Raw genomic sequence first — 24,979 nt, 5'->3', positions numbered from 1 at the left:
GATATATGTGTGTATATACATACATACACACACATATATATATACGTACACACACACACACACACACACATATATATCCATATTCCCTTCAACTACCCTAATACTGAGGTCTCATGAATCATACACATCATCTTTCCATGTAGGAATGTAAACAAAACAGTTCAACTTTAGTAAGTCCCTTGCAATTTCTTTTTCTTGTTCTTTTTCTTCATTACCTTTTCATGCTTCTCTTTATTCTTGTGTTTGAAAGTCAAATTTTCTATTCATCTCTGGTCTTTTCACTGAGAAAGCTTGAAAGTTCTCTATTTTATCAAAAATCCATATTTTGCCTTGGAACATGATACTCAATTTTGCTGGGTAGGTGATTCTTGGTTTTAATACTAGCTCCATTGACCTCTGGAATATCGTATTCCAAGCCCTTTGGTCCCTTAATGTGGAAGCTGCTAGATCTTGGATTATCCTGATTATTTTTCCACAATACTCAAATTGGATGCTTGCAGTATTTTCTCCTTGACCTGGGAGCTCTGGAATTTGGCAACAATATTCCTAGGAGATTTCTTTTTGGGATCTATTTGAGGAGGCGATCTGTGGATTCTTTCCATTTCTATTTTGCCCTGTGGCTCTAGAATATCAGGGCAGTTCTCCTTGATAATTTCTTGAAAGATGATATCTAGGCTCTTTTTTTGATCTTGGCTTTCAGGTAGTCCAATAATTTTTAAATTATCTCTCCTGGATCTATTTTCCAGGTCAGTGGTTTTTCCAATGAGATATTTCACATTGTCTTCCACTTTTTCATTCCTTTGGTTCTGTTTTATAATATCTTGATTTCTCATAAAGTCACTAGCTTCCACTTGCTCCAATCTAATTTTTAAGGTAGTATTTTCTTCAGTGGTCTTTTGGACCTTCTTTTCCATTTGGCTAATTCTGCCTTTCAAGGACATTCGTCTCCTCATTGGCTTTTTGGAGCTCTTTTGCCTTTGAGTTAGTCTATTTTTTAAGGTGTTGTTTTCTTCAGTATATTTTTCAGTATTTTTTTAGGTCTCCTTTAGCAAGTCATTGACTTGTTTTTCATGATTTTCTCTGGATCCTTCTCATTTCTCTTCCCAATTTTCCTCTACTTCTCTAACTTGCTTTTCCATCTCCTTTTTGAACTCTTCCATGGCCTAAGACCAGTTCATGTTTTTCTTGGAGGCATTTGATGTAGGCTCTTTGACTTTGTTGACTTCTTCTGGCTTTATGTTTTGGTCTTCTTTCTCACCAAAGAAAGATTCCAAAGTCTGAGACTGAATCTGGGTGTGTTTTCGCTGCCTGGCCATGTTCCCAGCCAACTTACTTGACCCTTGAGTTTTCAGTGGGGTATGACTGCTTGTAGACTAAAGAGTCCTATGTTCCAAGCTTGTGGGGATGTACCAGTTCTGCCACACCAGCACTCCTCCTTCCCCAAGAACCCCCAACCTGGACTGGCCTTAGATCTTCAGCAGGCTCTTCACTCCTGCTCTGATCTGCCACTGAATTCCTCCCACCAGGTGGGCCTGGGGCCAGAAACAATTGCAGCTGTAGTTCTGTAGCTGCCCCACCTCCGCTGCCCCCTGGGGTTGTGGCTGAACCACGAACTCTATCCCCCTGTCCCCAGCAGCTTTTCCCACTAACCTTCTCTGTTGTCTTTGGTGTTTGTGGGTTTAGAAGTCTGGTAACTGATGCAGCTCACTGATTCATGGCGCTAGGGCCTGTTCTGCCCAGCTCCCAGTCTGGTTGGTCTGCGTTGCCCACACTGGGCTCTGCTTCACTCTGCTCCACTCCCAGCTCCGTGTGGGATAGACTTTACCAAAAGACCATTCAGGCTGTCCTGGGTTAGACCCCTGCTTCCCTCTGCTATTTTGTGAGTTCTGCAGTTCTAGAATTAGTTCAGAGCCATTTTTTATAGGTTTTTGGAGGGACTTGGTAAGGAGCTCATGCTAGTCCCTGTTTTCCAGCCACCATCTTGGCTTCCCCCCTCCCAAGCTAGAATTCTATCTCTCTACTGGCTTAAATATTGTTAGTGTAGGTGATGTGTGTTTTAGGTTCAAGCTAAACTTCTAGCCATTGTTCATTACTGGGAAAGAGGAAGACCCCAAGTATTATATCCAAGGTTTGACTCCCTTCCCACTGAATGCCTGTATACAAGCTTGGATTGAAATACAGATACACGCAAGACAGCTAAGAAACCCATTTATCCAAGTCCACAGGCGAGCAGAGTTCAGAGGAAGTGCACAGAGGACATATACCAGACCACACAGGGTGAAGGAGCTCTCGAACTGGGAGCAAGATAACTCAGCTCAACCAAGATCTCCCCCCAGGGGAAATGACCTGAAATCTCTACAGGAATAAGCTGGGGGTAGGGACATGAGGAAGACTGTCCACTCCTCTCATCATGACTTTGGCCTCCTCCATCTTCTCTCTTGAATCTGGAAGCCAGAATTTGCCAAAGTGACTCTTAAGTTTGAAGATTCTGAAGAACCATCCTCTCTCCAACTCTGCCCCATTGATCTCCACCAATGAGTAGAGAGTGTGGACATTGGGACTGGGGTAACATTCCTCTCTGTGTTGAAACTCTTTTCATTTCCTTACAAAGATCAGCTGGGGCAGGTCCAAAACCTGTAAGTGTGCTGTGTAAACCTAAGTATCAGTGCCTTCAAACAAGGATGACTCTCCCAGCATCCCAGGCAACCAGTCTTCAGGACAGCCAAAATTTATGTTAAACAAAGGCTCACTAAGAGTACTTTCAGATGGCACACACACATGTTACTCAGGTACTTTTTTCAGTCATATCCACTCTTCACAACCCCATTTAAGGTTTTCTTGGCAGAAATACTGGAGGGGTTTGCCTTTTCCTTCTGCAGCCCATTTTACAGATGAGGAACTGAGGCAAACAGGGTTAAGTGACTTGCCCAGGGTCACACAGCTAATCTGAAGCTGGATTTGAACTCAGGGAGTTGAATCTTCCTGACTTCTGGTCCAGCATTCCCTCCACCATACCACCTAGGTTTCTAATTCTGATTTCAGTAGACCTCTATGCTTTTTAACAGCAAAAGCAAGACAGAGCCCCTCAGGGTCTTAGCAGCCATCATTTTTGGTGATCATTTCCCATATGCCCACATTAATACACAAGCATTAATGCAATTAGCAGATGTCCAGTGTTGTAACAACAATACTCTATTGCATTAAAATGCTGAGCTTAAGCAATACAATAGTAGAGCAAAAGACTCGAATTCAAATCCTGACAACCAACAATCAGTGCCATGGACTTATTGAGGTATCATTATCTAGTGAGTAATTCTCCATTCAGTAGCATTCAGACTTGTAAGAAATGTTCCATGTCAATAAATGCAGCAATTCCCTAACAGTGGGATGAAGCTATGCTGGGAGAAGCTTGTGGCATTTCCAAACAAAAACAATAAAACAAAATAAAGTCGGCATCAAAAAATTCCAACATAGAACCAAACTATCTGCGACTCTTAAAAAAAAAAAAACTACTCCCATTGAAGAGACAAAGAAAAGAAAAAATGAGAATACATGTGTTTTCCAGAATGGGAGGAAACAAAGCTGTCCCCAGAAAGACAATTTCCAGGCAGGCCTCAGAGGGCTTGCCCAGGAGCTTCAAACAGATGGCCAGGGAAATGGAGCCCAAGAGATGCTTTGGGATTCGCTGGCTCAAAAAATCAATCTAAGGAGAAAGATCGTCCCTCCGAGTTCATTGTCTCTCACCTGCGGCTCATAAGGAGACAACAGACATTTCTAGCCTCTTCTTCCCCCTCCCTTCTACAAGGGAGACTTTGCTCCCTGCTATGAGGGGAAGCAGGAGAGCAGTGGTTGAAGCTGCCACTCTCCTGTGCTCAAAGAGAGGGAGGGAATACCAGGCTAGAATTCTATCTCTCTGTCCCCTCAAATGTTAGTCGTGTGGGGGATGTGGGTTTCAGGTTCAAGGTAACTTCGGATCAGTTTCAATAATGGTTGGGTGGGGGAGGAAGACCCCAAGGAAGAATATATAGCTGACAATATAGAAAGAAGGAGTTCTGCCATTGGGAGTGAGGGAACTCAGCTTAACCAAAAGAGTGACTCCTAATTCTCATCTGAGGGGAAGTTCCACACAGTCTCCAGTGAAGCAAGCTGGGGACAGAATCATGATGGAACAGTTCCTCTCATGCTACCTTCTTGACAAGGTTTGGTCTCTTCCATTCTCTCTCTCTCTCTCTCTCTCTCTCTCTCTCTCTCTCTCTCTCTCTCTCTCTCTCCTTCTTCCCCTCCCCTCCCTCTCTCCCTTCCTCTCCTCCCTTCCCCTCTCCCTCTACTCCTCCTCTCCCTCCTCCCTACCCCCCCAGCCTGCCCCTGTCTCTTCCCTCTCTCTCCTGGAAGCTAGAAGTACCTAAGAGACTGGAAGCTTGGAGACTGAAGCATTGTTCCCTTCTCTGGTTCTCTACTCTGCCTCTCACAGGGACATAGGCAATTCACCTCCACCAATCAGGAGAGAGTCCCATACCAATGGGCTTTTGGACTGGTGTTACATGGGTGTTGTGAGATCAAATGACTTAGTATGTATAAAGAGCTGTACAAAGGTTAACAAAACTGAAGACAAAGCTCTTCTCAACTGTTTGGAGCTTCTCTGACCCCTTTGAAGACCTGGCCTTACCTGACCTCACCAGCCCAAGGAGGCTCAGGAGGCTGCCAGGCTCTATCAAGACACTGGAGAGGAGGGGTGTCCATCCCCACACACAACCCCATCCTTCTGTCCATCTGAGAATGAGAGCAGAGGAGAAGTCACTGAGAAGAGAGCCAAGAGAGCCCAGAGGCTCGTCGAGTGAGGACAGTGTCCAGGGGCACAGCCATCACTCTGTGATGGCTGAGGCAGGAGAAATAGGATTTCATTTTTTCTTTTTGGAAGGTCATCACCTTGCCAGAACTCATCTTACACCATCTGGGCTGGAAAGGAAATTCTGTGGTGGTTCTAGTGTGTGTGTGGTTGTGTTATTCTTGTGAGTAAGGCTGTTTTCCCACCACAAGGAAACCCTTTCTGATGAAGTCTTCTGGATTGGCTCCAGTGCCAAGGAAGGCTGGAGAAGTGAGCTTAGGCCAAGCCTGCCACATGGGAAGCCAGGTGGGGGTTTCCAGTGATCTCCAGGAGTCCTTCACTCCACCAATGGTCACCCGCGGCATTTGTCAGATACAAGTTCATCTTCCATACATCGGAACAAAAAAACCACATTAAACTTCAGTCACTGGAGGGGTGGGGCCAGAACGATGCTCCATCAAGACCAGAGGTTCTCAAACTTTTTTCAAATGTGGGAAAAGCACGAGGTTTCCCTCCAGGGGTGTGTCTAATGGAAATCCCGAAGAGATGAGTGCTGGGGGAATGGAGTGGTTATGCAATTCATTCCAATCCAACAAACTTTTTTTTTTTTAAGCCCAGACAAAATAATTCCAGGCTGGAAAAAAGGAGGCCGCCCCCTTCTTCCCCCTTCATCCGGCTAGTCTGGCCACCCCAGGAGGTAACAAGGAGAGGGGCAAGGGGGCGCAAGGTCCGCTTAGAGGCACTTTGGGGGAGGGGATCTTCTGGACAAGATCCTGGGGGGAATTCTAGGGTTTCTGTGGTGCTGTTCTGGGCCCTGGACACAGAGAGAAAGAGGAAGAGACAGAAGAAAACTTGGTGTGAGTGGGTGGGGGAGAACTACAGAAGGAGGGGGCGGGAGGAGGGAGAGACAGACCCAGAGGGAGGGAGGAGGAACTGGGAAGGAAGGAGGATCGCAAGGTGAGGCGGAGACAGAAGGAGAAGAAGATGGCGGAGGAGAAAAGGGAGGGTGGTGGGGGTCAGGAGATGGGTGGTGCCCTGAGCCCCAGTCCTGGAGCCAAGCCTGGAACCTAGGATCTGGCCTCCTGGCTGGTTCAGGGATCAGCGGAGTCTGAGAATCCGGGCGGGTGGAGGCGGAGCCGGGAGCGGAGGGGCAGCGGAGGCGGGCAGAGGGCGGGTTCCCCGGACTGGGACGGGACCAGAAGCGGCCATGGCGCAGCTAGTGGTTCTCACTGCTCTGGGCTTGGCTCTAGCGCTGCTGGGCGAGAGGTTTGTGGCGCTCAGGTGAGAGGGGCTTCTGGTGCGCATAGTGCGTGAGCTCTAGTGAGCCTCTGTGCGCCCTAGGGGCACAGACTGAGAGGTGAGTGCAGGGGCTGGAGGGTGGGGAGCCCGGAACGGCAGAGGTGGGATGGGGGCGGGGCGCGGAGCCGGGAGCCTCCACTTTTCTCTCTTGCCCCCACCTCTTCCCCAAATCCACTTCCATCCTCTGCAGCCAGGGGGGCGAGGGTGAGAGCTGTAGCGAGAATGGGAGCCTGGAAATTTCCCTTCCTCTCGTGAAGGCGGGCCGGTCCCTAAGCGCCCCGAATTGGACAGAGGCGCCGGGCAGGGGGCGAGTGACAACGATCTGGCGGCCTGGGCGACGCCGCCCAGGGCTCTGCCTTCCTCCAGCCTTGTCCAGTTGTCTTGGGTGCCCTGTCCTTCAGTCCCTCTTGAAGAAATGGGGCACTCAGTCCTTAGTTACCGCCTGCGAGGCTGAAGAGGGCGTGGCCCTGAGTCTCCCCCACCCCCTACCTCCACACACCCGCTCCCGGCCTGGTAGTGAAAACGCAGAAATTTTGCAACTTCGCCTTGCAATTCCAGGGCCCCTCTCGGGTCTTCTCTCTCCCCCACTATCCTCCCCTCCCCCCTTTCCGTCTCTCCTTCCCCCCCCCCCCCCCCCCCCCCCCCCCGCCACAAAAGCCGCCGAGCGGCGGTGGAGCGAAACAACGGTCCCCCCCCCCCCCCCCCCCCCCCCCCCCCCCCCCCCGCCGCCCCACACAATGCGTGTTGCCTCTGGCTGGGGAGCATGTTCTTGCCTCAGCGATTTTTCTAGGCTGCTGGTGAAGAACATCCCTGATCCTCCCAGTGCCCCCAGCGCTGGCAGCAGCCCTACCCTCCAGCCTTAAGCATGTGTCTTGCTGCCCGGCTCCACTTTACTTGGGTACCAGTTTTAAATGTGTGCCCCCCTGATGATGGTCGTTGCTGTGTGGGGTGGGGGGACACGTAAGGCCCTCTTGCAAAGTGAAGACAACGATTGAAAGCTGGTTCTGACAATGGGGTGAAGGGGGAAGAGCCTGCCTGGCTTCTGGGTCCAACCCCTCCCCAAGTAGCAGGGACCTTGGCCAACTTCCTCTTTCTCTGGTCTAAGGGACTGAAGGTTCTGTGACCCACATATTCTCCATGGAACTCCCAGGCCTGGAGATCCTTCGCTGGCCCCAGATGCAGCCCTTCTCTGTCATCCCCAGGTCTAGGATCCTCTAGGTACTCAGTTTCCTTCTCTGTGACATGGGTTTGGGCTTGATAGCCTTGGAAGCCCCTTCTCCATCTGGGACCCTACAATTTTCCTGGCAACATCTTTGCTGTGTCACTAACGTCACTGTTATCGAGACTGAGAAGTCCCAGGGACTGCCCCAGTAAGACCATATGGGCATGGAAGGCTTCACCCCAAGGAGTGGGCCCCAGCCACGGCTCCTAGATGCTGGCCATACTTGGGCCCCACGACCTCTGGGGGCTGGGCAGCCACAGGGCTTGTCCTGGGGCCAAATCACATATGTGGGCTCCCTGTTTCACCATCTATTCCAAGGAGCACAGGGAGATGGAGGGGGAGGGCTTTGTTCCTCTTTTTTCTCCTTCAGTTGGTTGTGGCATTCAGGGGCCCACTGTGGACAGTGGGAAGACTGAGATGTGTCCTGGCCATCACGCCCCCCATCATACACATACACATCCAGACATAAGCACATGAGCACATCCTGACATCTTAGTGGATTCTTGGTCAAAGCAGGAGACCAGGCCCAAGCAGGCCATGCTTTGGGGCCCTCTCATTTATTAACTGGGTTTGGGGATTGGGGTGGAGGAGACGAAACCTTTGCCTGCAGAGGGTTCCCAAGCTGAACAGTCACAGACATCTGCCAGCAAGTGGAAGGGGCACAAGATATGGGCCGGCATAAGCCCCGGCTCTACTTGGCCATCATGCGGCTTAGCTGTGGAACGCTGGGCCTGGAGTCAGGAAGTCTGTTGTTGCTTCTTGATCCCATTTGGGGTTTTCTTGGCAAAACAGTTGGAGTGGCTTGCTTTTTCCTTCTCTAGCTCATTTTACAGGTGAGGACACTGAGGCAAAAAGGATGGAGTGACTAGACCGGAAAGATGAGTCTTCCCAAGTCCCGGCCTGGCATTCTAGCCCCTTCGCCACCTAGTTGTCTGAAGTCAGGAAGACATGAGTTCAAATCCAATCTCGGGCACTTCCTGGCAGTGTGACCCTGGACAAGTCACTTAACCTTTGCCTGCCTCAGCTTTCTCATCTGCAAAATGAAATCTTCAAAAAATAGCACTTTCCTCCCAAGCTTGTTATGAGGATCAAATGAGAAAATATTTGTGTGGTGCTTAGCACAGTGCCTGGCATAGAGTAGGCACCTGATAAATACTTGTTTCCTTTCTCCCATGCAAGCCCACAGGGTATGCTGAACCACAGAGACCCTGGGCCAGTCAGGAAGATTGAGGAGGGCAGGGACACAATTGCTCTCCCCACAGGTGTGGCCTGGTGGTGGCACAGCCCCGCCATGACCTCCTAGGAGTCCTCCACCCAACATTCTGGAGCCTTCTGTGAACTCTCAACACTGGTGGGCACCTGTGGAGTGTACATGCATCAGGGAAGGAGATTATCAGGTCGAATAACTGACTCCCACATCGAAGCCAGGCTGATGCCCTGGGAGCCTGGTGGAGGCTTGGACTTGCAGGCTGAGTGGGGACTGTCCAGGGTACTGACCTGTACCATGCCAACTTTCCCCATCTTTGTCTGTCCTGGACCTTTGGGAATGTGCCCTCGTGAGCAGGGTGTTGCAACAATCTGCTAGCAGCTGCTGAAGGGGTGTAAGACCCACCAACAACCAGCTCACAGAAAGCTGCCAACACAGGTTCTTTCAATCTGCTTTACTAAGGAAAGCAATGTTAATGGGTTAACAATCTTACTTTAATCCAACATACAGACATCATTCACTTAGTTCAGGGGAAAAAGCCAGCACCCTGAACTTCAGAGCAAACACAAACAAATTACAAACATCAACAGACAGACTTTGTCTGATTCAAATCTTGATCCATAGTTATCAGAGTTTAACAAAGTTCAAACATCCGGGTTTACAAGCTGGAGAGGGCTCTTAAGTACAGCTGTCCAGAGTCTCCACATCAGCACACCTTCAAGAGTGAGAGCCCTAAGCAAATAACTCTGTTCTTTCTTTTCATACAGTTTCAGACATCATCAAACGTCATCTGAGCCACCAGAACTTAGGCTCCTATGATTGGCTCTGGTCTTAGCAACTACCCTCAGGACCCTTAGGGCTTCACACCCACACAGGCTTAGTACCTAGCAGACAGGGGTTTGGGCCTGGGGTTTAGCACCTAGTAAAACTCAATCAAAGACACCCAACTTAATTGATATTACACAGGGCCATTCAAACCTTCCATTGGCTGGCTTTGAGCAAGTCCTGTGATGTGGGTATTTGGGGTGGGCCAACCCCACCCTTCCCACAAGTGTCTGCAGAGACTCACCAGGGCCAGCTCACCAGGGAGCCAGTTCTCCTGTGATGTAGGGGTCCTGGCTGAGGCTTTACCCCAGGATTCAGAATAACCAGCAGATACCTTCATTTATATTGTTCTGCCCAGTCAGGGAAGCTGTGTCAGCCAGAGGTGCTGAGGCTGGAGGTGGGCCACAGAGGATAGGTGAAATCTGTTGCCAAGGTTGGCTAGAACAGAGGCCTTGTTATTATCTATTCACGTTCAGAGGGCTCAGAAAGAAGGGAAACTGTAGGGAGAGGAGGGAGCTACCCAATGCATGCCTGCACTTAAACAGTGTTTGTCTGCTGTCCGAGACAGCTGGTCCAGAAGATGCACATCTTAAGGGGACAAAGACTGTTCCAACAATTCACACATTGTCTGTTAGCATTCCTTCCATTGATTTTTCTGAGGCATGGGATGGGGAATGCTTATCACAGGGCCTGGCACATAGTAGACATTCAATAAAAGTTTATTGGATGGAATTAACTAAGGGCTAGTGTTTCCTGAACTAGCTAGCCTTTGCAGAATCCTTTCCATCCCCCATGACTATACTGTCCCCCACCACACACACACACACACACACACACACACACACACACACACACCCAGCTTGTCATATATTGACAGAGGGAATGGGAATGCACATAGCTCTCTTTGGTACAAGAACCTTGGGTGAATGTTCATCAGCTGATGCACTGGTTTATATTCATAGGAATCGCCTTAATGCCTCCAGAGAAGTTGAACCCGTTGACCTTCCCAACTGCCACTTGATCAAAGGTGTAGGTATGTATAAGGCAGGGGTTGTCTACATCCCCCACCCTCTGAGACACAATGAGTTAAGAGTTTATTGTAGGTGAGATCTCCTAGGCTCTCTTTGGGCTCATACATGTTGGGAGCTGATTTTTCTCAAATCTTTGGGGGAGTGTGGAAGAAGCAGGGGCATGACCATGCCTGGAGTTAATATGGTTTTTTTCCTTTCCAGTCTCAGCCCAACTCTTATGGTGGGTCTGTCATTACTGCAGTATTTAAATTCTGAATTCATGGTTGTTCAGTCCACTTACCAAAATTGTAAAGGGCTGAAAGGGCCCTGTTCACTGTTGAGGCCAAGCCTGGCGTGCTTGCAGGAGAGAGGACCTAATTAGCAGTGATTTCTCCACTCCTAAGAGTTCTCTAATGGCTTCAAGGCTTTTGGCCAAGGCTCCACATTTTACTTCCCTATAAAAAGTGTCCTAAAAAGGGGCAGCCTGCCTCCTACCTCTGTGGGACCAGGGAGAGGATAGTTCTGTTATACATTGTCTCAGCAGAGCTAGTCTGGAAAGTGTCAGAAGAGGACAATGCAGATGGTGAAGGGCCTTAGCTTGGATGTGGCCACACTCTCCCCTCTGTCTTCACCATGACATCCAGTGCCTGACATGGTGTGGGTGGGTGACTAACTTCCAATTCCAGCATTTTGTGTATACACTGGCTCTGTGCAAGACACCATCCTTGCCCTAAGGAGTTACACTCTCTCAGGGGGTGCCTTGTCTGGTATTCTGGGGTGGAGGAGCCTTGGGCCTCATCCTGCCAGCTCTGCAGCTTTGGCGCTGTCCCTCACCCTCTTCTCCCGATACTCTTTTCTCTTCCCTGGCTCCCCTTCTACCTGTCTGACTGCTCCTCAGCCTCCTTGGAAGGCTTTTCATCCAGTCCCACCTGCCAAGGGTGGGTGGCCCCAAGACTCATTCCCCAACCACTCCCTTGCTTGTGGATCTCAGTAGCTCTGAACTGAATGGATTCGGTTCTATCCTCCCTGTGCAGATGAAGCCCTAGTCTCTCCTCTGGGCCCCAGTCCCTCATCACCTCCTTCTGTTTGATACTTCAGACTGGATGTTTTCTAGGCATCTCCAACTTAATGTGTCTAAAACAGAACCCACTGGGGGCCCTCCAGCTGTTCAGGGCATGGCCTTCTTCCCAGCCCCCAGGCTTGCCTCTCCTCCCCCACAGCAGCTTGCTCCTGTCCCCTCTTCTCTACTCACCCAGCCCCACCTGATTTCAGGCTCTCATGATCTCTCCTGACAGAGTAGCCTCCTCACTGGCCTCTCTGCTTCCCAGCCATGCTCCACTCAGCCTCCATAGCCCAGGTTGGGCCGGGTCACCCCTCACTCTGCTCCACGAACTCAGTGACTCCTTCTTAACTCTGAAATCAAATAGACAAAACCCTCTGCTTGGTGTCAAAATCTCTTCCCCACCCTGGTCCCTTCCTACCTTTCCAGTGTTCTTGTCCTCTACTTCACTTGACTCACTCTGCCACCTGGCCCAGCAAACGCTCCCAGCCTGTCTTTGCTCACACTGGTTGCTCCCCACTCAGATTCACTCGAACCCTTAGTCCCTCTTCCCCATCTCCCCTGCCCCTTTAGAATCCTTGGTGGTTCTCCCAAGACCACCTTGGACTCATTTTGTGTATAATTATGCTTGTGTCTAGACTGTCCCCACCCCCGTTAGAATATAGCCTTTTGAGGGCAGGGCCTGTTCCCTTTTGTCTCTGTATTCCCAAGCACTTAGCACAGTGCTGGGCACATTGTAGGCCCTTAATAAGCCCCTGTGGATTGACTGGAGGATGTAGCACCTGAATTTAGTTTTGAATGAAGCTAAGGGTACAAAGAGATCTTCACAATGTCCCAGGAGGTTTTTGGGGCAGGCATCCCCCACTCTTGACAGATGTGGAAGCTAAGGCCCAGAGAAGGTCAGTTGAGTTACCAGAGGTCATGCAGCGAGTAGGCTGAAAACTGTCTTGCTCCTCAGGCCTCATCCCTAGCCCCGCCTCCCATGTCAGTGATGGCTTTGGAAAATCCTGGGATGGGCCCTCCTTCTGAGGATGCCAGGGCCAGCAAAGGGCCTTAGACATGGAGTGGGCTTGTTGACAATCACTGGCTCCTTGCTTCCCTCCACTTTCCTTCTTTACCTGCTGCTGACTTTCCCAGGAATGACAGAACACTGGAACTTTCTGTGCCCAACCTCATGCCACCCCCTTCCTACTGCCCTAGGGGGCAGGTTCAAGGCCCCAGGAGGGGTCCAGATACCTGGCTGTGCTTCCATCCACAACCCCAGTGTAGAGGCCAGAGGGCCAGGGCCAAGATCCAGGACAAAACCAGGAGCTCCCTGCTCGAGGAAGGAGCCTGATAACTGGCAGCCAGCCCTTCCCTCTTCCCCTGCTCTCAATTCCCATTATTACCTAAAGCTCCCAAGGTCTGGCCTGGGCACTAGGAGCATGGGAGGATGTTGGGCCTGTGGATAGAAAGGGAAGAGCCCCATCAGGGGAGTCCTTTTATCTGGGCACAGCCAGCTCTCTCCCAGAGACCCAAGGCAGCCCAGGCTGCTGTTTCTGCTGCTTTTTTTGGAAGCCATGCCCAGAGAAGGAGGGAGGAGTCTACATTCCAGCAGGGGCCCAGGGCTCAGACTCTGACTCCCTCTCACAATGCCCCATGCAGCAGGAGGGCCAAAGCAGGAGTAACTACCAGTCCTGCCCTAGTCTCTGGTCCCCTCCTTTCCCAGGCCCCCAAATGGGCTAGAAGCTAGAGGAAGAAGACACAACAGAATCCCTGGCAAGAGCCTCAGAGGGTCAGGGGTCCCAGGCAAGGTCCAGGGAGAACCTCCCTTCCTCCCGTCCTCCCAACCCAGAAGGAGCCCATTTGCCAGGATCTGCCTCCCAGCTCCAGGGCTAGGCTGGAGGAAGGACCAGAGCTGATGCTGAAGCCAAGGGTGATCTCAGGCTCTGGCTCTCTCCAGGTCCAGGCCTAAAGCCTACTTGGGGCCAATGGGCCATATTCTACCCCTCCCCCAGCTCAGCAGCCCAAAGGCCTAGAGGGTGAGACAGGACACCCTGTGGTCTTCCTCTGCCCTGACTGGGATATGAGGTCACCCAGATCCCTGGAGTGCTGAGCTTCATGGTTGCCTGTTTCTGTTTATTTCCAGAAGCAGGTTCTGAAGACATCGACATACTTCCCAATGGCTTGGCTTTCCTTAGTGTGGTAAGTGTCTTCTCTACCTCTGAGCACTTCAGGACTAGAAATATTGTCTTCCTTGGGTCAGGGCCAGAGACTGGCGCTGGTTACCCCCTGGCCAGTAATCAGAGTGGACCTAAGGTCAGGACGCATCTCTTCAGCTTCCCTGAAGCTGAGTCCTCCCGCCCCTGGGTCCTGTGTAGTTTGAGGACTTCATTCCCCCAGCATGAGAGCCATCTTTTTCTAGGGTACCTAGTTTTGGGGGGTGTGTTTGGAGCCACTGCTTTAAGGGCCCCCCCACCAACATCATGTGTTATTTTATGCAAAGCACACTCTGTCCCCCACTGCCCCACCTCTAGACAGGCCCTCTGGTGAACAGGACAAACTCAGGGCCTGGGCAGCTAGTTTGCAGCCTCCCCTTGGACAAGTGGATACACAAGATCTCTCTCCTCAGGACCTAGGAGGGGACGTCTTGAAGTGAGGGTTTTTCCGGGTTTGCTTCCAGCTGTGATTCTAGCTCAGATTGGAAGCTCTTCTGAGTAGCACCTGCCTGCCCTTAGCTCTCCCTGTTGGGAGAAGGGGTGCAGCAGCACCTGGCGGCCTTGGCTCTGCCATCTCATCCAGCCCCAAAGGGCCTGATGAGCTTGGGGCTTTTTTGCGCCAGGGCCTCAAGTTTCCTGGGATGCAGAGCTTTGCCCCAGAGAAGCATGGAGGAATCCTAATGATGGATCTGAACAAGGACAGCTCCAGGGCCCGAGAGCTTCGAATCAGCCGAGGATTTGATCTGGCATCTTTTAATCCCCATGGCATCAGTACTTTCATCGACAAAGGTAAGCAGAAGAAGCCTTTGATGACCCGTGGCCATCTCGGCTGCCTGATGCCAAGCCTGGAGCGGGGCTGTGGGAAGGTCTCACGCACACTCAGGCTGTCTCCAACGGCTCTGCCATTGTTTGGTATGAGGCTTCCAAAGTGTGTCTCATGCAGCTCAGTTTGGATTCACCCCAGTGATCTCTGTGAATTCCCCAAGCTATTCCCAGCTAGAGCCCAGCCTCCTTCAAAACGTTCTAGGCATGACACTTGGCACTGAGGCGTGGGAATCTTTGGGTTGTGAATTGAAGCAAGAATGGGAGGTTCCTGAATTCTTGTATGTGGAGAGAGGAGACTGTCCCAAGACAGCTGAGTCACCATCAAACCAGGCCAGCGTTGGGGGGAATGTTGGGGAGAGAAGAGGGCTGCCCTCCAGCTGTTCCTGCTTCCAGAACAGAGTTCCAGGGTCAGAAGCAGAGAGCCAAGGTCTAGGTCAAGTGGCCATGTCCTCTCTGAGCTACACACTTTGTCCTTGCCTTAGATGACACCGTCTATCTCTTCGTTGCAAACCACCCTGAGTTCAGCAGCACAGTAGAAATTTTTAAATTTGAAGAAGAAGAGAGTTCCCTTTTACACCTGAAAACCCTCCACCATGAGCTTCTTCCAAGGTACTGCCATCTTGTTTCACTTCCTCCACGTGGAGGTGTCCTCCAGATGTGGTTAACAGCCCTTAATGGTCTGTGTGTGGGCCCTCCACCCCAAGCAGGTGGCCAGCTGGTCCACTTCTGGTCACCATAATTTTGGAAGTCCTTGATAGCTGGAGGAAGCTCCAGAGGAAGACAGCTAGGACAGGGGTTGATTTCCAGTTCTGGCTGGGGCTCATTGGAAGTAGGAGACAAAATAGCCTCTCTTCCCTACTGTCTCTTGTCCTCATCAGCCAGGGCCCTCGAAATGGGTGGGTCTGTGCTGGGCTGTCAGCCACACTAAAGTCAAAAGGCAACACCTGCACAGAACTTCATCTATCTGAAGCCAAGTTGAGATTGATCTGGCTGGCTGGTCCGAGGCCTCCTGGCAAGACACAGCAGAATGGTCCCTGAAATGGCCTCCTGGGCGCTTCTGCTTTCTGCTATGTACTTTTAGGGATTGTCTTTTTGCCTTTCTTTGTATCTCTGGTGCTTGGCTCAGGGCTGCCACCCAGGAAGCACTGAAAAAGAGTTTGTTGACTGGCTTTGGACACAGGCTGACCCTGCCCTCATGGGCTCCAGCAGCTGGTTGCAGGAACCACCAAGTGGACACTCCTCCCCTTCAATGCAAGAGGAAGGAAATCTCCTGGTGTGGGCAATTAGGCATCCAGCAAACTTTCCTGCTCCTCAGGCTGGCCTTGGCCAAGAATAACCCCACCCCAGTTCCAAGACAATTATGGACAGACACATTTATCTAGATGTCTCGTATGTCCCAACTAGGTGACTTCATTTTTAATTTCCTCCTATTCCTTGTATTCCTTCCCAAAGCTTCATGAGCATACCCTGTACCCACCCTGGACTGTGCTGGAGGTAGGGGAGGTGCAAGATTTCCTTTGTGACCTCCTGTTTCAACAATTAGGCTAGCAGCTGCTGTGAGGGCGTAAAGCCAACAACAACCAGCTCACAGAATGCTGCAAGCCCAGGTCCTTTTCATCTGCTTTATTAAGGAAAGCAATGTTAAGGGGTTAACAATCTCACTTCAATCCAGCATACAAATAACATCCACCTAGTTCAGGGGAAAAGGCCAGCACACTGAATTACGGACCAAATACAATTCGTAGTTACCAACATCTGGGTGTACACCCATGGAGCTCATTAGAACGGCTAGAGTCACTCACCACTGCTGCTGTGGCTCAGAGCTCTGAGAGAGAACTCTAACCTTTGTGCTTATGTGTCCTGTTCAGGGCCCAGAGGACCCTGACCTCACCCAGCCTGGGAGTGGAGAAGTTCCCCGCCCCCATCACATCAGATACAAATCAGTAGTTCCCAATTGTCTCAGTGCTGGAAATATAAAAACATCCCACTTTATCTGCCCCATTCAAACAAAGGCCAGAATCATTAAAGGTCAATAGCAAAAAGTCCCACCTTAATTACTATTATACCTCCCCTCCCCCACTCCCATTTACCCCCTCTCCCCCACTTGTCTTCTCGCCCTCCCACTTGTTTTCTCCCCCTTCCCATTTGTCACCTCCCCCCTCCCATTCTCTCCCTGACTCCTTTGCCACCACCTTTGGGGCTTGTTGACCCAGAACACCAGTTGTTGCTGGAGATGACCAGTAGCCTGCCCTATGCAATGGTCCAGGTGTTGGTTTCCCGGCCTTACTTTTCTCTTTCTTTCAGTGTGAATGACATCATAGCTGTGGGTCCGGAGCATTTCTATGCCACCAACAGCCACTATTTCTCCGATATTTTCTTAAAGTATCTGGAGGTCTACTTGAATCTGCACTGGACAAACGTCATTTACTACAGCCCCGAAGATGTCCGCGTGGTGGCTGAGGGCTTCGACTCCGCCAATGGCATCAACGTGTCCCCAGATAAGAAGTATGGTTGGTTGGTCGGTCACTGGGGATTCTTGAGCCCCTGGGGAAATCTCAGCCCTGCCTGAGAGAGTCCAGACTCCTCAGAGAGGGGGCTGTCACCCTATGGTGCTATTCCAGACCTCAAGATCCCTACCATCAATAGAGTTTGGGGTCCTGGTTTTTAAAGGTCTTTTATTTGTAATTACACTTTTCAGAGATTCAGTGAGCTAGATGTTACTTTGTGGTGACCCTGGGATCCACAGGGTCCTAGGTCTAGGGCTGAAAGAGACCTCAGCAGTCAACTTGTCTACCTCCATCATTTGGCAGGTGGGGTTACTGAGGCCATGGGGATGAAGAGATGGATGCCCAAGGTCATGCAGGGCATAGCCTTAGAGGCTTGGTCTAAACTCATGTCTTCACTGATCCCAGAGTCTGGATTCTTTCCTCTGGGTGCACTGTGGCCCTTTACAACCAGACAAAACTGTCCTGTGGCATCTTCATTTTCAGTGTCACAAGAAGTACAAGTTACAAAACATACATCAGTCCAGGTATGAAGGATCTGCTTGGATAAGGTTAAAATACTTCGAAAATGAAGAGCAAAAAATAGATTTGTGACCCCCAAAGTCTGCCTTGTCAGCCCCTCCAGACTCCTCTCTAGGGTAGCAGACTTCTCTCTTAGCCATGCCACACCATGCCATGTAGGGAGGGGCAAAGGAGATGGTCATGGCCAGTGCTTTCCAAACTTCCAAGTGCTATGAAGGTGGCAGGGTTGTTCGCGCTCAGTCCTACCCCAAGGGGACCCCAGCAGGTGCCTAAAGGCCCACTCTTGAAACAAAACTACAAATAGTGGGCAGACCATGCCATGGACATGCCTTGGCACTCTCTAGGCCAGGTGGTCTGCATCTTGTCAGCATCATGGGCCTCACGGGCACCCCTCAAGTGCACTGGACAAAATATGTCAAGACAATGAGACTTGACATTCAGTTATCAGATACCCTGTGGACCACAGGCTAAGGACCCTGCTCCAGCTATAGGCCAGGCTTTACGTGGATGCATCTCTTTAACAAATGTGTCCCTTTGGTGAAGGTACATCTATGTTGCAGATAGCTTTGCCCATGAAATCCACGTCATGGAAAAATACGCCAATTGGAGCTTGAATCAAGTAAAGGTAAGGGGACAGGATGACTCTTCCATCCTAGCTGGATGCTGGCTGCCTGTCCTGCATGTCCTAACCCAGGCTGCTCTGTCCAGGAAAGGCCTTGCCTTAGTGGTCACATTGACCAGTCTCAAGGTTGTACTTCTCTCCTCTTCCCCCTTCATCACTGGCCCTGGGTATGCTTAGGTGGTGGATTCTGGTCCAAAGCCACCAGGCATTGATGGCCATGAATCTGGGCATCCAGTGAGCTTTCCCAAGGCAAAAAGTTCAGGGATCAGTGCCCCCAGAAGGAAAACTGATAAGCAAAAGTCAAGAGGCCCTTGTGTCCCCATGCTCAAACCCTCATGGGAAGTTGGTTCAAGATGGCTAGGCCTCTCTGTTCAGGCACTGAGCTCCCAGAGCATGGCCAGTCTCACCTGGAGAGTGAGGCCCTGTTCCCCAGAGCTGATGGCCATTGTTACGGTGAGAAGAATTCACTTTATGTGGGATTATGTCTACAGTCCAGGAGGAGGACATGTAGCTTGACCCAGGAGCCAGCTGGGTATAAGGTCATTGTGAGGTCATATGACATGTGCAGCCTGTGTAGACATGGTCCTGTCTTCCTTTGGCAGGTACTCCACCTGGACACGATAGTGGATAACCTGTCCAGTTGACCCTTCCACAGGAGACCTCTGGGTGGGCTGTCACCCCTAATGGCCAGAAGCTGTTCATCTATGACCCCAGTAACCCTCCTGCATCCCAGGTAGGTCACCTGACATCCCCAAGGTGAGGCTCATCCTCTCCTCCTTCTCACTGGTCCAGGCCAGCTCATTGGCCCAGCTCCCTGGGTCCCCTCATTCCTCTGTGAAGAGTCAATGTTCAGCCAGAATGAACAGTTAAAATACTTCAGAGAATGAAGTGGGAGTGTGATGTGTGTGGGAGCGTGATCCTTGTTGATCATGAAGAGGGAGCCAGTGTTTCATACAGGGAGCTCCCTTTGGGGGTCTCAACACCAGACTCCTCACAAACTTGTTTCCTCATGGGGCAGAAGTTGGTCCCACTGGTGCTGCCTGTGGGCAGGGGCTGATGCCAGGGTGTGTTCCTCTCTGCTCAGGTGCTTCGGATCCAGAACATTCTTTCTGAGACACCCACAGTGAGCACAGTCTATGCCAACAATGGATCTGTGTTGCAGGGCAGCACCGTGGGCTCTGTGTATGGTGGGAAGCTGCTCATCGGCACATTGTATCATAGGGCCCTGCAGTGCCAGCTCTGAGGGGCATCCACAGCCCCAGCTCTTACTAACACCAAATTCACTGTGAATTGTCCATCCTGAAGAAGTGCGTGGAGTACAGGTGACTAAGACGGAGGTGATTTGAAGGAAGTGCTTGTCTTCCTGGGCAAGGAAATGAGAGAGGGGACAGTGCAGGGGGCTCCGGGGCAGCCGCACTGCCACCTACATGTCCCTGCCCTGTTGCCCCTGCCCGAGCCCTCACAGAGCTCCCAGGACAGAGCCTCGTGGCTGGTTTGCCCTAGCCCCCTCCCAGTGACCACTGACTCAGTTCAGCAGCACCTACTGTCCTCTTGTTGTTTACGACCCCAACAGTTAAAGATTTCCTTAAACCCAGAGGTTGCATTTGTCCAAGTCATCCTTCACATACTGCCTATGGGCACCTAAGAAGCCAACTTCTTTACTGAAAAATAAAATACATTTTTGGGTTATCTTTTGTTTTCCATCCCCCACATTTTTCACCCTATTTCTCTCTTGGAGCCTCTCTGAAAGAGCCAGCCCTCACAAAGAGGCAGACATATTGACAGAGTCTGAAGACACACTGCAGTGTTCCACTCTCATGTCCCCTCCCCCTACCTCTGCAACAAAGAAAAGGGGGAAGGGTCCTCTCCTGTCTCATCCTCAGGCAGAGCTGGGTAACTGTCTTGTAATGGTCATTCTTTCCTTAGGGGTGTATTGTTCTGGTCCTGCTGCCTCTACTCTGCATCAGTTCAGTAAGTCTTCCCAGGCTTCTCTGTATTCAACATCCTTGTTTCTTACAAAAGAATCATGTTCCCTTGAGATTCTATATCACCCTTTGCTCAACTAGTTCCTAATTCATGGACATTTACTATTTTCAGTTCTCTGCTACCACAAAAATTAAAGCAGGCTCTTTCAAGTAAAGGGTTAAGGTACAGGGTGCAGAGTGGCAGTGTGAGTTTCCATTAGTAGCTGATGCTCAGTACTAGACTCTCAGATTCTGTCATGCTAGACAGAATCCTACCCCAAGGTCAATTCTTTAACCAAGTCTTGTCAAACCAGGGAAGAAAGCCTTGAGCATTCCAGCTGTCATACTTGCCTTGACCTACCACACTGCTCCCTGAGGTGGGAGCTGGTCATCAGATGTCCCATGGCTCTTTAGGAGCCAAAAGCAAAAAACTTAGAGCCCCTTGCCCTGTCATCGAGGATGATGGTTCCTTCTTCAGATGCCTACATGGGTAACTTTTTCTAGAATATAATTGGCATAAAATTATCCACTTTCTAATGCCTGCCTAGTAAATGTGAAGAACATAATTGGTGCTGTAAAAAGAAAACTGGGTTCCAATCCCCCAATGCACCATAACCCATGTTACCTAGGGCAGGTCACTCATCTTCTCTGAGGCTCAGATCTTAGAGTAGATGGCCCCTGCCAGCTCTGAATCAGTGGCCAAAAATGAATGAATGAATGAATGTGTATTGTTCTTTAGTGATCAGTAAGTGAGAAGCAGAAAGGTATTTTGCACAGAGGCTCAACTGAGCCTTCTGTGGGATCTCATGTTCAAAAAAGAGGAACATTTTATAGTGTCTAGAGTAACTTTAAATGGAATTTCTCTTTCTATCTCTTGGTGTTGGGCTTTGTTAGTAATGTATAGGAATGCCAAGGATTTATGTGGGTTTATTTTATATCCTGCAACTTTGCTAAAGTTGTTTATTATTTCAAGTAGTTTTTTACTTGATTCTCTAAGTAATCATCATATCATCTGCAAAAAGTGATAATTTAGTTTGTTCTTTGCTTATTCTAATTTCTTCAATTTCTTTTTTCTGCTCTTATTGCTAAAGCTAACATTTCTAGTACCAAATTGAATAATAGGGGTGATAATGGACATCCTTATTTCACCCATAATCTTATTGGGAATGCATCTAGCTCATCCCCATTACAAATAATGCTTGTTGATGGTTTTTAGGTAAATGCTATTTATAATTTTAAGGAAGGCTCCATTTATTCTTATGCTTTCTAGTGTTTTTAATAGGAATGGGTGTTGTATTTTGTCAAAGGCTTTTTCTGCATCTATTGAGATGATCATATGGTTTCTGCTAGTTTTGTTGTTGATATGAAACGCAGGGCCTATATGAACATAATTACAAAACATTTTTCACACAAATAAAATCAGATCTAAAGAAGTGGAAAAACATCAATTGCTCGTGGTGAGGCCAAGCTAATATAATAAAAATGACAATTTTACCCAAATTAGTTTACTTATTCAGCACCATACCAATCAAACTACCAAATATTATTTTACAGAGCTGGATAAAATAATAAGAAAATTCATCTAGAAGAACAAAAGGTCCAGAATATCTAGGGAATTAATGAAAAGAAATGCTAGGGAAAATGGCCTAGCCATACCAGATATTAAGCTGTATTATAAAGCAGCAATCATCAAAACTACTTGGTACTGGCTAAGAAACAGAGTGGTGGATCAGTGGAATAGGATAGGAACACAAGATGGAGAAGTCAACAACTATAGCAATCTACTCTTTGATAAACCCAAAGAATCCAGCTTCTGGGCTAAGAACTCACTATTTCACAAAAACTGCTGGGAAAACTGGAAAATGGTAGGGCAGAAACTGGGCATAGACCAATATCTTATACCACATACCAAAATAAAGTCAAAATGGGTTCATGATTTAGGAGTAAAGGCTGATACTATAATTTGGGAGAGCAAGGAATAGTTTACTTATAAGATTTATGGAAAAGAAAAGAATTCATGACTCAACAGGAGATAGAGAGCATTACAAAATGTAAAATGGATAATTTTGATTATGTTAAATTGAAATATTTTTGTACAAAAAAAGCCAATGCAACAAAGATTAGGAGGGAAGCAGAAAATTGGGAGAAAATCTTTACAATTAGTATCTCTGATAAAGGCCTCATTTCTAAAATATATAGGGAACTGAGCCAAATATATAGGAATACAAGTCATTCCCCAGTTGAGAAATGGTCAAAGTATATGAAGAGGCAGTTTTCAGAGGAAGAAATTAAAGATATCTATAGGCATATGAAAAAATGCTCTAAATCACTACTGATTAGAGAAATGAAAATCAAAACAACTCTTAGATACCACATCTTTCCTGTCAGTTTGGCTAAAATAACAAAAGAGGAAAATGATAAATGCTGGAGAGGATGTGGGAAAATTGGAACATTGCTATACTGCTGGTGTAGTTGTGAACTGATCCAGCCATTCTGGAGAGCAATTTGGAACTATGCCCAAAGGGGTATAAAAATGTGCATACCCTTTGACCCAGCAATACCACTTCTAGGGCTATCTCCCAAAGAGATCACACAAATGGGAAAGGGACCCATATGTATAAAAATATTTATAGCGGCTCTTTTTGTGGTAGCAAAGAATTGGAAATCAAGGGAATGCCCATCAATTGGGGAATGGCTGAACAAGTTGTGGTATATAAATGTAATGGAATAGTATTGTTCTATAAGAAATGGGGAAGATATGGACTTCATAATAACCTAGATAAACCTACATGATATAATGCTGAGTGAGCAGAGCAGAACCAGGAGAACATTATACGCAACCACAGATATATTGATTCTGTGATGACTAACCTTGATAGACTTGGCTCTTTTCATCAATACAAGGTTTAGAAACAACTCCAAAGGACTCATGATGGAGAGAGCTACCTACATCCAGAGAAAGAACTATGGAGTCTGAATGCAGATTGAGGCAAACTATTTGCTCTCCTTTTTTCTTCTTCTTCTTTTTTTTCTCCTCTTTTGTTATTGTTTTTGTTCTTTTGGTTTTGTTTCTTCTTTCTCATGATTCATTCCATTGGTCATAATTTTTTTTTTTTACAACTTGACTATTGTGTAAATAAATTTAATTCGAAGTTATATATAGAAGATATGTTGGATTCCATGCTGTCTCGGGGGGGAGGGCAGGGGAGAAAATCTGCAACTCAAAATCATGTATGACTGAATGTTGTAAACTAAAAATAAAAAACCTTAATTAAAAAAAAGAGGAACATATGGTTTAAATGCATGACCCCTAGGGGGCTCCAAATCACACCATTTCATGGTTCAGATGGCATTTCCTCTGAGGTCCAGTACACTTGTGTCTGGGTCTCACAAACTGACACACAGAACATGAGATCATTCAGAAGGTGGTGTCAAGGATGTGGTGGTTGCTGAGTCTGAGGTAGAGTCATCACTATCCATTCCTTTGATTTGGTCTGTACCTAAGACCTCCAATAGCTCAAAGTACAGCCCAATGCACCACGAGCTCACAAAGCATTGATCATCACATGCACACACACAGACACACACACACACAGACACACGGAGCAAGATTGTGAATGAAATCTTATGCTATGAGTCTTAAGTAACAATTGTACCATATATTCCTCACCCATGGTCTCCCGCCTCCTACAACAAAGGATTGAGTGTGTGGGGGGGTGTCTACTCATATCGTGTTTACATGGTAAGATCATTAGAGACAGACATCTCCCCCCCAGTTGAGTTTGTTGAGACGCTGAGCATATGAATTTCTATGTTCAGCAAATCACTTTGAGATTGCCTGTTAAAAAGGACTGTTCATTCCTTTCCCACCTGTTCTATTTGGAGCTAATTGTTAGAAAGCTCTTTCTTTGCATTAAGCTTAAACCCCCTCCTGCAGCTTGTTCTATGACCCAGACTGAGAGCTAGAAGAGACCACAGAGGCCATCAAGTGACCTGAGGAAACAGGCCCAGGTGAAGGACATGATGTGCAGGATGTCACACAAATAATGTCAGGGGCAAATTTTGAACCCAGGATCTCTGACTCCATCCAGGGTTCTTTCCACCACAGCAGGCCATCTCTCTGATTTGTTTAAGATAGTGAGAAGCAAAGCTGGCATAGAACCCAGATTTCCCTAGTCCCAGATCAAGCCTCTTTTCTCCACCTTAAGCTAAGTTGACCACAGGGGTCAGGATCCTGAAGATGATCTTCCAGCTCAGCACTAATTAGTGTTCCCAGTAGGTTAGCCACAGGGCTAAGTTACTGTCTTAGACCTTCCTAGTACCCAAGCTGGGGCTTTACAGCCACACTCAAGATGTATGAGGAGACCCAGCTCACCTCTGAGGAAATGAACAAGGTCCACCCTGTTATAGGAGATCCCTCTGTGCCTTCCACTACCTGTTTCTCTACACCTGACCAGCTTTATTGTTGAGGGTTTAACTGTATGTGTGTGTGAGAGCCAGAGCCAGAGAACCAGAAAGAGATTAAGAGACTCAGAGCATGCTAAAACCTACTTCATCCTCATACATCCCAGTCTCAATCCCATGGGATCTTCCATGGTCCCTCACTGCTGCTCATTCTGCTATTGGGAGCCAAACAGGACCAGTCTACTCCATCTTCCACATGCAAATGCATCAAATACTTGACGTAGCCCTAAGTCTTCTTGTTTCCAGACCAAATAGCCCAGTTCCTTCAAGTAACCCTGATGGGGCAAGATTTCTTCAGAAATACAAGATGAAACATCACTGAGTGAGATGGAAACAATATAAAAGATTAGCATAGATTGTAGTGTGTGTGTGTGTGCGCGCGCGTACATGTGTAAATAAAATCAAATCAGAAGAAGAAATAAAGGAACAATT

General features: G+C 48.5%; 1 protein-coding gene across 1 annotated transcript; it reads left to right on the top strand.

The window, feature by feature from the left end:
• Positions 1 to 6,005: 6,005 nt before the first annotated feature.
• Positions 6,006 to 20,961, top strand: LOC118851654 (serum paraoxonase/arylesterase 2-like). The gene is given in 11 exon segments (XM_036761169.1): positions 6,006 to 6,106; positions 10,341 to 10,411; positions 13,577 to 13,632; positions 14,270 to 14,435; positions 14,954 to 15,080; positions 16,776 to 16,976; positions 18,041 to 18,122; positions 18,722 to 18,757; positions 18,759 to 18,797; positions 18,799 to 18,852; positions 19,204 to 20,961. Coding segments are annotated over 11 exon segments (1,065 nt in total). The 5' UTR covers positions 6,006 to 6,032; the 3' UTR covers positions 19,363 to 20,961.
• The last annotated feature ends 4,018 nt before the right edge of the window (positions 20,962 to 24,979 follow it).

The sequence above is a fragment of the Trichosurus vulpecula genome, chromosome 5 (assembly GCF_011100635.1).
Source record: "Trichosurus vulpecula isolate mTriVul1 chromosome 5, mTriVul1.pri, whole genome shotgun sequence".
In the NCBI taxonomy this organism is placed as follows: Eukaryota; Metazoa; Chordata; class Mammalia; order Diprotodontia; family Phalangeridae; genus Trichosurus; species Trichosurus vulpecula.
This window is presented reverse-complemented; position numbering and strand designations above follow the sequence as displayed.